The sequence below is a fragment of the Salvia miltiorrhiza genome, chromosome 7, assembly GCF_028751815.1.
Source record: "Salvia miltiorrhiza cultivar Shanhuang (shh) chromosome 7, IMPLAD_Smil_shh, whole genome shotgun sequence".
NCBI lineage: Eukaryota > Viridiplantae > Streptophyta > Magnoliopsida > Lamiales > Lamiaceae > Salvia > Salvia miltiorrhiza.
Window position 1 is genome coordinate 29,905,460 of NC_080393.1, and position 15,806 is coordinate 29,921,265.

A 15,806-nucleotide genomic window follows, 5' to 3' on the forward strand; every position below is an offset into this window, starting at 1 on the left:
AATATATAGTGCCTTTTTCATCACTATATATATATAGGAGAAAGTTCAATGGGAAAATAAAATGTTTCCAAAGAAAGAAGAAACAATCTCAGCCATTGATCATGATCCATCGAACGGTCAATAATTAAGATTAAATTTCGCATCCAGATTTTTGATGAACAAATCCAGGTTTCGAACCCCAAAAACCCCAAACGTTCAATAAAATTATTGATATGTTCAACCGCATTACTGACATGTTCAATATTTCTTAATTTCTTGTATAAGCTCATTTTCTTGTAGAAACCAACCCTATATATATTTGAGAAAGTTCTATGGAGAAGCAATCTCAGCCATTGATCATGATCCATCGAACGGTCAATAATTAAGATTAAATTTCGCATCCAGATTTTTGATGAACATATCGGTAATTGTGTTGAACGTATCCAAGTTTCGAACCCCAAAAATCCCAAACATTCAATAAAATTATTGGTATGTTCAACCGCATTTCCTTTCATGTTCAATGTTTCTTCCTTTCTTATATAAGCTCTATTTCTTATAGAAACCAACCATATATAGGGGAGGGGTAGAGTATAAACACTTCTTAACATATAAAATACGAACTAGCTAAAATATTTGAATTCTATGTAGAACACATATGAATTTGATGTGTAAATGTATGACTTGCGAAAATAAATTTCTTTCTACATATGAGATTCGAACTCGGGACCATGAATTCATCCAATAAGGTGATAAATCAACCGTAGATCTTGATGATCTAAGGGCTGAAAATGGTTCCTATTTTATATTTTAAAAGGTGTTTTTATTTTAGCTCACCCCTAAATATATATATATATATATATATATATATAGGGGTAGGTTCCAGTAAGATTGCTATTTTTTCGTGAGATCTTTGTGAGATCGTGAGACTAATGAATAAGAGCATCCACATCCGTTGAGTAAGTTGGTTTGCTAATCCAAGGTTCACCATGATTCCTTATCCACTGAAGCAAGTTGTAAATCCTCCAAGGACCAATGGTCATGTCAATAGAGAGACCATCAAGAGGGAGGTTGCTGCTGTCTGCAAGATTTGGGGAATAGATGAGAAGAGGCATCCAGACGACTTCGATAACATCAAGAAGATAGTTTTTGGCATTTACCTTCAAAGGCCTTACCTTTGCTTTTAGTTGTACTTTATTTTGCTTGCTGCTTAGGCTTTGTAATTGAAACATTGTCAGTTTTTATGTAATGAAAATACCAGCTTCTTGACCTCAACCTGAAGATAATCTCTTTTTGTCCAGGCTCTGATTATTTACTTATGCTTTTCAGTTTTGTTGTCTTTTTTGCTCTTTATCTACTTAGTTTCTTTCAATTCGCAAGATAATAGGTTATATTGTTAAGGGGGAATAGTATTCACCCAGTTTAGTATCTTGCTTTTCAGTTTTCAATCGTCGATTGTCATAGGACCGATTGTATAGTTTTGGCATCATCAAAAAGGGAGAAATTATTGGGAAATTAATGAAATATCATTGTCCTAATTTTGATGATACCAAAACCCTTAGATTTTCTTTCAGTTGACTAGATCTCTTTGAAGTCAAGTGTTAGAGTTCAGTTCACTAGCTAGACTGAAGATTTGAGGACTGAAGACCGGCGGACTGAAGATGGAAGGACTGAAGCCCGCTTGACTAAAAATTGCAACTGGAAAGGCTGAAGACAAATACTAAAGTATTTAAAGGACGAAGACTTCACTGAAGATTAAGTTATGACTGAATAACTAATGCTGGCCACGTGGAAATGGCGAACTGATACATAAGTCAAGTATCAATGGACATTTTTTATTGGACTGAAATCTTAAGTTTAAAAGAAGCCACGTATTCACGCCAAGTAAAGCCGCATTAAATGCAAAGATATGAAAATCCTCCTCTCCTGAGCAGAGCTTTCCTAATTCGTGCTAACTTTTTAGAACCACCATGCTCCTACTGCTAGAGACGCTCATTCCTCAACAAATCAGGAGCCTCAAAGATTGAAGCCTCAACCAAAGATTCAAATCTGTCTCACAACGGCCGAATTCTTGAAGACCAACTTACCGACGGATCTATTCAAGACTTCGCCTATAAATAGAGCTTGAGGATCATCTTCAATCTTCACCGATTCAAACACTCAAGTTGAAGCTTTGCCAAATTTGCTACTCAACCTATTCACTGTTATCCAAAGTTTGAATCGAAGAAGAGAATATCCAAAGTCCAAATTAGTTTACTGATTACCCAAATTCTCTTACATCCTTAGACAATTTCCTTGCAAATCCCTAGCCTAAGCTTTGATCACAGAGAGCTTGTTCTCTGTAATTCAGTTGGTATTGCGAACCCCTTTTCAAAAGAGCGAAAAGAGAGTTTGAGAGAGTGTAAGTTCTAGACTGTTGTCTGAACTCAAAAGTTCTTAGCCCCCGCAAGCAAGGCCAGTGTAGTCATTGCAGCTGCGAGCTGAGAAGAAGACAAGAAGTCTAATCCAGTGTATTGGCACTTAAATTTTATTTCAGTTTAAGGTTTGTTGTGCACCCGTAAACACAAGCCCAGAGTGATTGTCTGTTTGGTCAGCTGGCCGTGGACGTAGGAACTTGTTTCCGAACTACGTAAAAATCTCGTGTTGTTTATTGCTTTCAATTTTTATAATTCCTTATGTGTGCACAAACTCTTCATTTAACTGAAACTGATAAACTAAAAAAAGAAACTTAAAACTAAGAAAGTGTTAATCACTAATGCTATTTCCTAAGTTTGTTTCCGCTGCTAGTGTTATCAGTCTAACTGACAAATCCTTGGATAGTCAGTAAGATTTATAACACTCATCTGATTTCAAAATTAAGACTTAAGCCTTATGTGGATTATCAGTTAAAGCTTTGTGCCTAACTGAAATCAAAATACTGAAACTATTTCAGTATCAGTCTTAACCCATTTCTCAACTGAAATTTGGTACTACATACTACCTAAGAACATGGTACTATCAAAATTCAACCCCTATATATATAATATAATATAATATAATATAATATAATATAATATAATATAATATAATATAATATAATATAATATAATACTCCATCCGTCCCAACGAAAGCGGGCATATTCCTTTTTGAGCCATCCCAACGAAAGTTGTGTATTTCATTTTTTGGTAATAATTTTACACTACAAACAATGTGGCCTCACACACCTTTACAAACTTTTACACTACAATCTTATTCTCCTTAAATCTCTTGCCGAAAAGAAGTGCACCACTTTCATTGGGACGGAGGGAGTATAATATAATATAATATAATATAATATAATATAATATAATATAATATAATATAATAAAAATGGAGACCTATTCTTAGCACACCACTTTGGTCGTGAAAAATATACAGTGAATGCATAAATTTGAATTCTGAAAAAAGCAAAAAAAATTTAAATGCATTAAATTTAATACTCCATATCAAATGTTCTACTCCCATTGTCCCGTATATATAGGCTGATTGGAATTTGCACAAATATTAAGAAAAATCATTGAAAATGAAAATATACAAGTAAACTTTCTAATATGCCCATATTTATTATTTAATGATGAATTAAAATTGGAGTAAATTAAAGAATTAAATAGTGATATAATAGTAAATGAGCAAAAAAAATATTACTTTTTATGAAAACAAATCTATGTATTTGTGATGAAACAAATATCAACAATTTAAATAAAACGATAAAGACTACAAAGATTTACGTTGTTCGATCATAAGATCTACGTCCATGAGAGATTGCCGAAGTTTTCACTATTGTAGAGAGATTACATTTTACAAGTTTTATGCTGATGAAAAGAGAAGTAATTGAAATTAGCAGTGTGTCCTAATTTACAAGTGAAGACGCTATTTATAGTTTATAAAGAAACCCTAATTTTAAAGGCCCATCAGAACAAATGGGCTCCTTATTACAATAGCTGAGCATTAGGTAGGCGTAATTGATCTTGTCAGAGCTGAAATTCCAGAGACTTTAGACTTGACTCCCAAGATTGGCACTGGACGACACTTGGTAGAGCTGACCTGTCAAGGGTGACTTCGGTAGAACTGACAGGTCAAGGGTGACCTTGGTAGAGCTGACCAGAGTTGACCCATTGCTGATTGGTCAACGCTGACTTCCAAGATTGACACAAGTGTTTTACCTTTTTTCTTTGATAGCTTCCCTTCATCCAGTTCTTTGCTCTCGTTCATTTTTTTTATTCATTAAGAGATGTGCATAATATTGTCCTCATCAATTTGTGACATTCGAAAAGGGAAACAATTTATTTCAATATAATTAACCTCACAATCAATTAAACTAAAACCATTCATTTTCACTCAACACATTATTTACCATTTTTTTCTTAAAAGCTTGTGTCATCCCATATATAATTAATACTCTTTCCAAGATATAGGGAATAATGAATTTATTAATTTCAAGCAATAAAACATCATTTTTCACGTTCTGACATAAAATATAATCCTCGTGATATCCGTATCCATTAAAGCAGTTCAGAAGTGAATAGACTAAATTCTTCTCATATGTTACCACATACAAACCTATACTTAATCCGTATAAGAGCATCCACATGGCTTTAAGTTAGTTACTGACTCATCCAAGCTTCGAGACCACTTATGAACCATTGAATTATAACCATATTCACTATTCTGATATTAAAATTCGATAGAGATTAAATTTGAATTTGAACAGATGATCTGCCTCACTTTTAATTTAATTTCTTTGTACTTGGAAAGAATTTGTCGATAGTTCCGATTCAATCTTCTTGTTCCTATATTTTATACGGGAACAAGTTGTTATTGCCTTTCTTTATAGGGATCTCTTTCTTTCAAGTCACAAGATAAGAGCCATTTTCAATATCTTTTTTGATTCCAAGAGTCGAGACTTGCATTAGTCTGACTCATCCTGTTGGTTCGTATCAATTAGTTTTTATTTTTGTCTTTTTCATTTAATTTAAATGACACCAATTTAAATAACATAATTATTCGAATTAAAATTACATTAGTTAAAATTATTAAAATTATAGTAATTAAGAAAACATACTAAAAAATTAAAATAATTAAAATATTAATCATAATCAATAAGATGGATCATTTTAAAATTTAACAAAATCTCAAACTATGTCACATTAAAATTTAACAAAAACCCAAAAATTATTGCCCATTAAAATATTTTATTAACCCTAGTCTATTTCTCTTTTGATTTACACGTGCGCCGATCTTTCTTCATATTCTGTTTCTTTCTTTGTCTCCACATTCAGTGCGCTGCTCCTTCTTCATCTTCTGTTTCTTTTTTTCTCTCCACATCAATGGTAGCCGCTTGGTTCAGGTATAATTTTTTTTATATAACACGTAAAAATACGCGTGTGCCTTAAAGAGGCGATGAGCCGAGCTCATCTAAATGAGCCGCGACTCGAGCTCCCCCTCTCTACATCGATCGACTCATCGCTTGTGCTGACTCGAGTCAGCCCTATGAGCCGACCGATGTGAATGCTCTAACGCTCTTAGATTTTAGAGTTGATTCACTTAGATTCCACTTATTTCAATTAAAAAAAATTCCTTTGGTTTTTGTATCTCCTTCCTTTCCCTTTATTTTTTCTTATGAAAAAAAAAAAGAAAAGAAAAAACAATAACATCTCACTTCTTTACTTAGAGCATTCACAGTGGGGATTTTGTACCCAGCTCGAGCCCCCTTGCTAGAGTCGCCTCATTGCTGTTGCGCCCGGGAGGGTCGTATTTGGTGTGAAGATTAAAGCCACGGCGTGAAGGAAGTTGTAGAAGTCGCGTGCTACACACACGCTAATTTTTAAAAAATAAATATTTAATTTAAAGTTAACAGTTATTCAGCCAAACAATATTTAAATTTCTTTTTAAAATTAGAATTGTTGGCAACAACTAATTTCAAGATTTTTTTTAATTCTATTTTTTTTAATCTATATAAACTACTTCATCCAACTTCATTTCTTACATCAATTCCTACTATCTAATCTACTACTTCTCATTTTTATCCTAAAATCCAACTCTATTTTAATTTAATTAAGGTAATGTGTCAATTTTAATAAAATGTTGAATCTTAAAGTTAAAGAGGTAAAATAGAATGAAATGAAAATAAAAATGAAAAAATTAGAGCATGAATTAGAAACCCTTGTCGTGGGGTGGGGAGCTCTTAAGTGAGGACCACCCCCAAAAGTAGGGATGTCAATTTAGCCCGAAATCCATGGGCTGACCCGATTAACCCGCCATCAGAGAGGGTTATAGTTGAATATTTTCAACTCGATAAAAGTTACAACCCGATTAGCCCATAATCGAATAGCCCAGCACCCGATAGGGTCGGCCCGACTAACCCGATGGGCTAGCTCGAAACCCGAATACTTAATATTGAATATTTAGAAATAAAAATAAAAAATGACAAAATATTATAAAGTCTCATCATTTTACTTTTCTGTATTTTTGAGATACTTTGATTCTATGAATTCAAACTATTGTTGGATATTTTATTATTTTTTCATTAGCAAAGTTGAACATTTTATTGTTACTAACTTATTTTATATGTTATATAATCTTGATGTTTTTTTCAATATCTTATATTTTTGCATTTCATGCTTGCTATATAATTTATATCTTTAATTTCTTTGTATATTTTATACATTATACATTAGATCATTAAAAATAACAATATACAAATGATTATTTTATTTTTACACATTTAAGCCGACTAACCCGATAGGCTAGCCCGAAACCCGAACGTTTAGGGTTGAAAATTTATAACCCGACAAAATTCCCAACCCAATTAACCCGTACCTGATTAACCCAAAACCCGATAGGACTGACCCGATTGACACCCCTATTCAAAAGGGCTCTACTACCATTGGAAATGCTCTTAGAGCATATGCAATGTAGAGCCTCATTGGAGGCTCTATAGAGGTGGACCCCACCTTAGAATCAAACCCCCCCACACACACCCAATGACGGGCTCTATAAGAGGCTCTATGGATTTTATTTTCATTTTGTAAAAATGATGCATTTTAAGATCAAAATAAATATCAAATTTTAAAATAAAAAATTTCATTAAAATTAAATTCAAAGATTACAATAATTAAAAATACAATAATTAGAACGTGCTCCAAAAATTTGCTCACAAGCTTGAATATTTCAACGTCGGAATCAACAACCGAAACCTCATGAGTAAAAGTATTGGAAGAATAGTTGGAAGAAGAAGATATTTTTTTTGTAATAAATATGGAGTAAAGGAAGATAATAGAATAAATTTAGTGTGAAAGATAGAATGAAATGGGTATAGAGGATTTTAAATCTAAAAGTAAGTCCCTGAAAAAAGATTTAAAAAAGAGCAGTTGAAATCAAACGGCTAAAATTAAAAAAATAACTAAAAATGATAAAATTCGAATTTAAATTTTTTTTTTTAATGCACGCAACTTACACTTTCGCCATCGAACTTGGCTCTACCCGTCGAATCTGGCCTCGAGCCCCTAGACGCAGCATTGGGACCGAGCTCGTCGAGAGCGGGCTTGAGCCGCTCGATCGAGCTCCGTTACAAATACTCTTGTAAGTTATGAATAATAAGTAGCCTGTAATTATAAGAGTTTGCCATACCTAATTAATTGAGGAGAAATAATATTTTGAAAAACCTCACAACTGCTATGCGGTTTAGATGGGAAAATAAAGTTTATTTGCTAAGTATTTATACATTCGTAATTATTTAAAAAAAGAGTTAATAATGTTTTATGTCTCGAACTTTCAGTGCTTTTCTTAAAATGTTTCGGATTTTTATTTTCACTTTAGAAATCCTGAACTTTTAGTTTTTTCTATAAAATATCCCGTTATACAAAATTTGGTGACGGAAAAATGACTTATCTTGACGAATGAAATATTTTGGGGACTATTATTGTTAGAACACTATATTAAAAACCACCATTATTAAAAAATGCTGAAAAATAGGGGTTCTTAGTCATCTTTACGTTATCGAATTTTGTATAATGGGATATTATATGAAAAAAATTGAAAGTTCAAAAATCTTTCAAGAAAAAATGAAAATTCAAGATATTTTATGAAAAACGCTGAAACTTTGAGACATAAAACATTGTTAATCTCTTAAAAAATCGTAATTTGAAGAAAATGAGATATTAAAAAAATTGGAAAAAAGTTCTTTTGTTTTGGGGGCATAAAGGAAAGATCTAATTTTATATTGCTGCAACAGGTAAACAATGACACTCGTCGTATCAGATTCACAACCTAGTCATCAGTCAAAATGATAACCCACTTAAAACTGTATTTATTAGAAAAACATCAAAATCAGAACTTAAATTATATTATACTATAAAATAAAAATTTATGGGGAGTCACACCGACGCACGTGACCACTGGCCGCTTCTGCAACCAATATCAGATTTTGTACTTAAGAAATCAATTTATTTTATTTTCATATTTTTATAATTTTTTGTTTTTCATGAAATGGGCCAAGTATGGGCCGGGGCTGTAACAAATATTCGTTACTTACCTTTTTAGCTTTTATTTTATTCGTCTTTAATAATTAAATATATACTTACGTCTCTTTAGAAACCGGAAGAGTCCGCGGGCCCATAAGTCCACGTCAGACGAAGCTTGAGGGGGTAATCCTGAGATTTTCTGACGCCATAAATCTGCTTTATACTTTTTGTCCCACCAAATAATTTTGTTTTTAAGAAAATTGAAGTTGAAAGTTTGAAAATGTCTTTTATAATTTGAATCTATAAACGAAAAAAATCTAAATATTTAAGTCGTTATATATTTAATTGTTTTGAATTAGATTTTCTGATGAGCAAAAAATGGGTGGTCATTGTACATTTTTCAGTTTTGTCAATTGAACATTTATTAAGAATGTCATGCCACTTCGTCCCAATAAATATGACACTTTCTTGAGAAAATTAAGATTATTTATAAATGTATATGAAATTATATTTAATTTAGAGTTAATGGCCGAAAAATACATGAACTATCATTGAATTTGTATTTTACACATGACCTTAAATAATAGCTCCCCAATACATCACTTTTTGATTTAATTGCAATTTGCACATGCGTTGACTATCCCTTAAATCCTAAATGACGTGTCTCCCAAAATTTGCAAACCCAAATGCAAACCCTAGATCTGCAAATTTGCGCAGCCTTCCCTCAACAGGGCCGATTTCAGACGACTGTGCCCGGACCGCCTCGCCGCCGCGACTACTTCGAGCGGAGCATCAAAGCCCCGACATCTGTTGAATCTGTGGGTCCACCGCCGAATTCAGCGGCGGATCGTCATCACGGCCGCTGCTCGTAGGGTACAGTATTTTGTACAGCTTGTCCACTTGCTTATTGCCGAAGAAATGATGCACTAAGAAAATCCCCTAAATCTCGACGCCCTCAATTTGGCGGACTCCGGCGCGAATCACCATGTCATTCGCTATGGTGGCCCCCGCGCTCTCTCCCTGATAAACACGTGCCAGAAGTCGGCATACTCGTTGAGCCACGGATTGGTGCCGTCGCCATCGGCGTGGGCGGCGATCCACTGAAACGCGTTCCACGTGTCGTCAAATAGGATCGGGAGGGGGTTTTCGGGAACTAATCCATAGTCGGCGGAGACTGCGATTAGGTTTCCCTTTTCGACTAATTTGGAGATGAAATTGTGGAAGGCGGGGCTGCTGGATGCTCCCATGCAGAAAGCGCCGCCGTGGATGTAGACGACGAGGGAGAGTTTCTGCGGCGGAGCTCGTTGGTGTGGCGCGAATATATGGAGGGAGACATCGGTGTCGGGGTCGATGAGGACATCTTTGGAGCAGACGGCGGCGTCCGGGTCGTCTGAGGGAGAGGAGTTGAGTGGCGGAGGAAGCCTCTCAATGGTGCCGTCGGTGAATAGGTGGAAATAGGGCAACATTTCGACGGCGATTTCTTTAGTTCCTGAGGCCATTGAAGAAATGTGATTTGATTGGAGACGAAGAAAAGTCTGAACAAATTGGTTTGTTTGTGCCGGATATTTTAAAAAAAGGCTATGTGTAAAAAAAAGTGTGTGTCATGCCATGTGTCTTGCCAGTGTGTAAAAAATACCATGTATCATGCCATGTAATATTGCATGTTGTCCATGTTTAGCCCTATTTTGTGATGAGTTTATAGGTGTTTATGTGTGATATTAATTTATATATTGGTCTCGTTTACTTAAGAGTTGATTGATTTGAGCTTCTGTGCTAATTTATTGTTTCGAGATTTTATGCTCGAATTGATTAATCCGTGGATGAAAATGGAGTCAGAATTGAGTTGAATGGTCTGAAGAATAATTGAAGCTTGTCTCAATACGAGTTTGTGGGCGAAATGGATGTAAAATCCGATTTGAAACGAGGGAGAACAAACCAAAACAAAAACACTACGCAATGCAGTGGTCTGTGCAGACCTACTCCAATTTGCGTAGGGGTGTGGCGACGGCATCCGTGAGTCTATGCCGCCACCTCACTGCAGCCACCGCCCGCGCAAAATATGCCAGTAACGGAAAATGCTATTTAAACCCTTTCTAGGGTTTTGAAAGCACCCTCGATTTCCACAGCCACCAGCTGATATTTTTACCTTTTTCCTTGAGTTTTTGAGAGATTCTAAACATTGGAAACATTGAGATTACATAAGATCGTTGTTTACTTTAATCAATTGTAAGAACACTTACTTTATTAGTTATTCTACGTTCCTCTTCTTATTGTTTTATTGCTTGAATGATTATGATATATTTTTGTCTATTGTTGATTGTTGAAGATAATGATTTTCTTTACCGCTTGATTTGATATTAAGTTCGTAGTTTTCTCGCTTAGTTACAATTGCTACATCGTTGTTGCTTAGATTTATTTGCTTAAGTCTTATTGTGGATCAAGAGTTGTGGAGTTTTCACTTTTGAGTTTGGATGTTGAGTTTCCTTGAGTTATTTGTCTTGCCTAGATAATTATTGATTTATGTTTTTGGATTTATCGTTTTCTAGATCGTTAGATTAGAACCCTAGTTTTTATGTTTCCTTTTACTGCTTTCTTTTACCTGCTTTTTATCTATCGCCTAGTTAATTTTATATGCTTTCATTCAATTACGCATTAGTTAATCGGATGTGGAGTGACAGACCCAATCTATGTTTAGAGTGTTTAGGTTTTATTGCTTGATGTGCGTAGCATGATTAGTCGCCCTATTTAGCCTTCCTTGTGAGAGGAATTGGGTTAGCTTATCACACTAGAATGACATCGTGCGATTGCGAGTCAATTCCATAGGTGTTTTGGGTTGAGTCAGTCCACGTTATGGCCGGTCAAAATTATTCCTAATCAGAACTTTCACTGTGTGAAAATTCCAATTAAATCAAAATGTGATGTATTATGAAGCTATTTTTTAAGGTCATGTGCAAAGTATAAATTCAGTGATAGTTCGTATATTTTTCGGCCATTAACCCTTTAATTTAATATTATAAAATAATTAATAAATAAAATAAAAGATCAACATTAATGGGATAGCTCAAAATTAAAAATATGCCAAAATTAGAGAAATGAAGTGAGTATTTTTTTTTTTCATAAATTATACTCCTTCTGTCCTAATATTCATGGCTCAAAGCTTTTGGGCACGGGTACTTAGGAGATAAGAAATTAAGGAAAATAATGTGTTACCCACATATTTAGTGTTATTTTAAATTATTTTTAGTAATTGGTAATCAAGGATTCAAAAACTTTTTCTTCATCAGAGTTTCAGCCTCTCAAAGTTCCGACGTCGGCGTCGCCGCTCTTATCTCCAGTGAGGCCAGCCCCTTCGCCTTCAACTTTCCTTCTGTCTCTCATCTCTCTCTCTCTCTCTCTCTCTCATAGACATGAAGTTCCAAAATTTCTCCATAACACTTCGTTGTTCCCATCCTCAACATCTAACCTATTACTCTCCAAACCCCATTCAACTACTCACTATTGGTTATGGGCAACAAAATACCAGGAAAATACCAGATTTATGAGAAAGAAAATTTCAGAAATCAAGCTTTGATACAGAGTTCCCAGGACAGTGAAATATCAAAATCAAGCTAAAAAAATCCCAAAGAGTGATTCCCCAATTATGAAAAATCTCAAAAGTCTCAAAAGAAAAAATTGAATAAGGGAGAAACTTCCCCATTCTGCAACCTCATCCACCTATGTTTTGTAGCGCCACCGAGCCACCGCGCTGCCACACCTTTGAGGAGAAGAGCCATCAAGCCGCACCGCCTTCAAGGAAAAGAGTAGAGAGAGAGGCGGGGGCAAGGTTGACGGTGGAGATAGTGGAGGGATGGGAGGCGGAGAAGGGTAGAGTACACAAAGATAGGGTTTCACCTCCGTTGCTTTTGACTCTTCACCGCGACTTTCAACCGCGTCGAGGAGATGAGTAGAGTAACAGCGGCGGGTGCAAGATTGAAGGTATATGCGGTGGATGCGCGACAGTGGTGGAGAAGCTGTAAGGTTGAGGGTGGTGGATGCGGTGGAGAGTGGAGGGTGGACGGTGGTGGATGCTGTGAAGGTGGTGGAGGGATAAGAACCGATGGAAGAAGATGAGGAGAGAGAAAGAGAGGGGTAGTTCGAAGGGGGGAGGGCAAAAACTAGGGCAAATTTTAGTATTTTATAGTGTAGTTAATTATGTTATTAATACATCCCTAGTTATGGCTAAAAAAGAAAACGAGATATGTTACATGGGACTACCCAAAGAGGAATATGAGCCAACAATATTGGGACGAGGCGAGTATAAATAAATAAAGAAATTTTTAAAGACCATGCGATGGAGGACTCAAACACAAGACCTCAAGTCTTGGATATTAAGCTTTTATCGCTAGGCCAGCACACACACACAATGAAGTGAGTATTTTCTTTTATGATATCATGAAGATTCACAACCAATGGCCTTGGATACTTCTGTATGTCGTAATAATCTGCAGCAGATAAATCGCACTTATATATATATATATATATATATATATATATATATATATATATATATATATATATATATATATAGGGGCGCGCTCCAGTGAGACCCCTTATTTTTCGTGTAACATGAGTACAAAGGGTCGTATATACTGATGAATAATGCAGTATATACTGATGAATAACAAAATTTAAAATATTCTGCTCCCTCCAGGATTCGAACCCTGCGAAAAAAAATCACCCTCCAGATACAATATCAGCCATAGGATTGATAAAATAAACGCATAAGATCGTGCCCTAGATCTCACTAAAATTAGGGGGTCTCATTGGAGCGGCCCCCTATATATATATATATATATATATATATATATATATATTTAGAAAAAAGTCAGTCTCCTGCGAAACTAAGTGCATGCATGAGACAGGTGTTGATTCGACCGGACCCGAGGAAGTGGGCGCGGAACTGGCATAGCAACGGAGGGCTAAGGCGCGGGCACGGGGCGGGCAGAGCAGCGGAGGGCACAGGTGGGGCAGAGGACACATGTGGCTGGCAGAGCAGCGTAGGGCGCCGGGCGCAGGGCTGAAGGTGCGGGCGTAGGTGTACTTATTTTGGCCAAATAATTGTTGTAATAAAAAGTAATAATTAAAATAAAGAAAAGTAATATTCAAAAATATTATCTTTCTTCACATCATTATTCTTTTTCATCACAACAATAATTACTTTGAATTATAGCGTGGGTGGCTGGCAGAATAGTAGAGGGCGCGGGCTCTGAGACTAGGGCACGAGTGCGATGTAATTGTTTTGATCAAGTAATTATTGTTTTAGTAAAAGTAATTATTGATATAAAGAAAGGTAATGTTTCAAAAACATTACATTTCTTCGTATCGATAATTACTTTCCATCACAAAATTAATTACTTTGAATTTTTCGTGTTTTTCAACCGACGTGTCACCCACGACCGACCCCTGCCTCAACCCCAACCCGACCCGTCTCATTCATACACTCGGTCTCATCCAAGTCTTTGCATTTAGAGAATAGAGAATGCATGAAAAGAGGGCGAACAAGTCAATAATTTCTATGAACAAATCAATGTATCGTATGAAAAAAATATTTTGGTTTGGGTTCGAATCTTGGATGAAGCGAGATTTTCACCATATTTAGTGAATATATGTCTGTTCATTAGTTATGTTGGATTGTTCGTAGAATTTTATTGATCTATTCGTTATTCTCCATTTTTCTCGAAAAAAATAATTCTCCATGGAACCTAACCATATATATATATCAATAATTTCTATGAACATAACTTTGAGATAATAAAAGTGGGTAGAATCTTAGTATGCTGGAATCCTTTGATTGTTAGTGCTCTAACTCTTAAGAAGGATGCCCAAGTCATTGCTATGAATGTAACTTGCCTAAAAACGCAGCAAGAGTTCTCCATGGCTTTTGTCTATGCGTTTAATACTCTCAGTCACCGCAAACCTCTCTGGAAAACTCTTACTGACCTTAGTCTGCAAGGCAACCCTCTCTTAATTGCTGGTGAATTCAATAACATCATGGACCCCTCTGAAAGGGCTGGGGGTACTACACCAACTGAACAGGAATATGTTGACCTGACTGAAGCATGCGCGGCAGGAGGACTCACCGACATCCCTTCCACATGATGCTTCTTTACATGGACAAACACTAAATGCTATTCTAAGATCGATAGAGTCATGCAAAACAATAGTTGGCTTGCTGATGGACTGTTTTGTAGATGTGAATTCCTCACAAGGGGAGTAAACTCTGACCATTCCGTTGCCATTATCTATATGTTTGACCAAATTAAAAAAATTTCCCGTCCTTTTAAATTTTTTAATTTTTGGTTGAAACACCCTAACTTCCATGGTATGGTGCAGGAAAATTGGAAGGAATTAAATTGTGGGAAGAACCAACTGGAAATTTGTTTGAAACTGAGAAACTTGGAGACATTACTCAAGCAATTCAACTACAAAGAATATGGTCATCTGACGGAAAGAGCAAAGGTGGCTAGGGAAAAACTGAATGATATTCAGATGAAGCTCGATAAGGACCCGACTAACGAAGCTCTTAGGAATGAAGAAATCAGTTCGAGAAAGGCAGCCACCAACCTGGACATAGCCGAGAAGGATTTCTTCAAATAGAAGGCTAAATGCCAACATCTTAACCTAGCTATTGGGAACCTTGTGGAATATCCTAATCCTTGTTTTGATGATACCAAAATCCATAGGTCTTAATTGTAATAGACTAGAACTATTTGAACTCAAGTGTTAGAGTTCGTTTCTAGTTTAGGTTGCGGTTCTGAAGATTGAAGACTGAAGGAGGAAGGACTGAAGACTGAAGATACCAACTGAAGTATCAGTTGAAGAATCAGTTTGGAACTGATTACTTAATGCGTGCCGCGTGGACTCAGCGGACTGATACTAAAGTCAAGTATCAGTTAAACATTCTTCCTCGGACTGAACTTCCAACGTTCAAAAGGAAGCCACGTACTCACATAGTACAGCCACATTAAATGCAGAGATCTCAGGATCATCCCTCTCTGCAGAGGTCATTCCTATTTGGTGGCTACTTTATCAGAGACGTCACATCTCCTGCTCTTCAACATAGTCGTTCCCACCAAACAAGGAACCTCGAAGATTGAAGCCTCAGCTCAAATTCGAAATGCTCCCCAACGGAAGAAATCTTGAAGACGTTCTTCGCTAACGGATCTATTCATGACCTCTCCTATAAATAGTGTTCGAGGATCACTTCAATTTTCACCGATTCAACGACATAAGCTGAAACTAGGGGTGGATCGGTACGGTATACCGAAAAATTTTCGTCATACCGTATACCATACCGTAAATTGCGGTAT

The 15,806-nt window shown here is 35.9% G+C and overlaps 1 protein-coding gene across 1 annotated transcript; it reads right to left on the minus strand.

The window, feature by feature from the left end:
- Positions 1 to 9,452: 9,452 nt before the first annotated feature.
- Positions 9,453 to 9,956, minus strand: LOC130994063 (probable carboxylesterase 5). Its single transcript, XM_057919097.1, has one exon. The coding sequence runs from the start codon at positions 9,954 to 9,956 to the stop codon at positions 9,453 to 9,455; it is 504 nt and encodes a 167-aa protein (XP_057775080.1).
- Between the last annotated feature and the right edge of the window lie 5,850 nt (positions 9,957 to 15,806).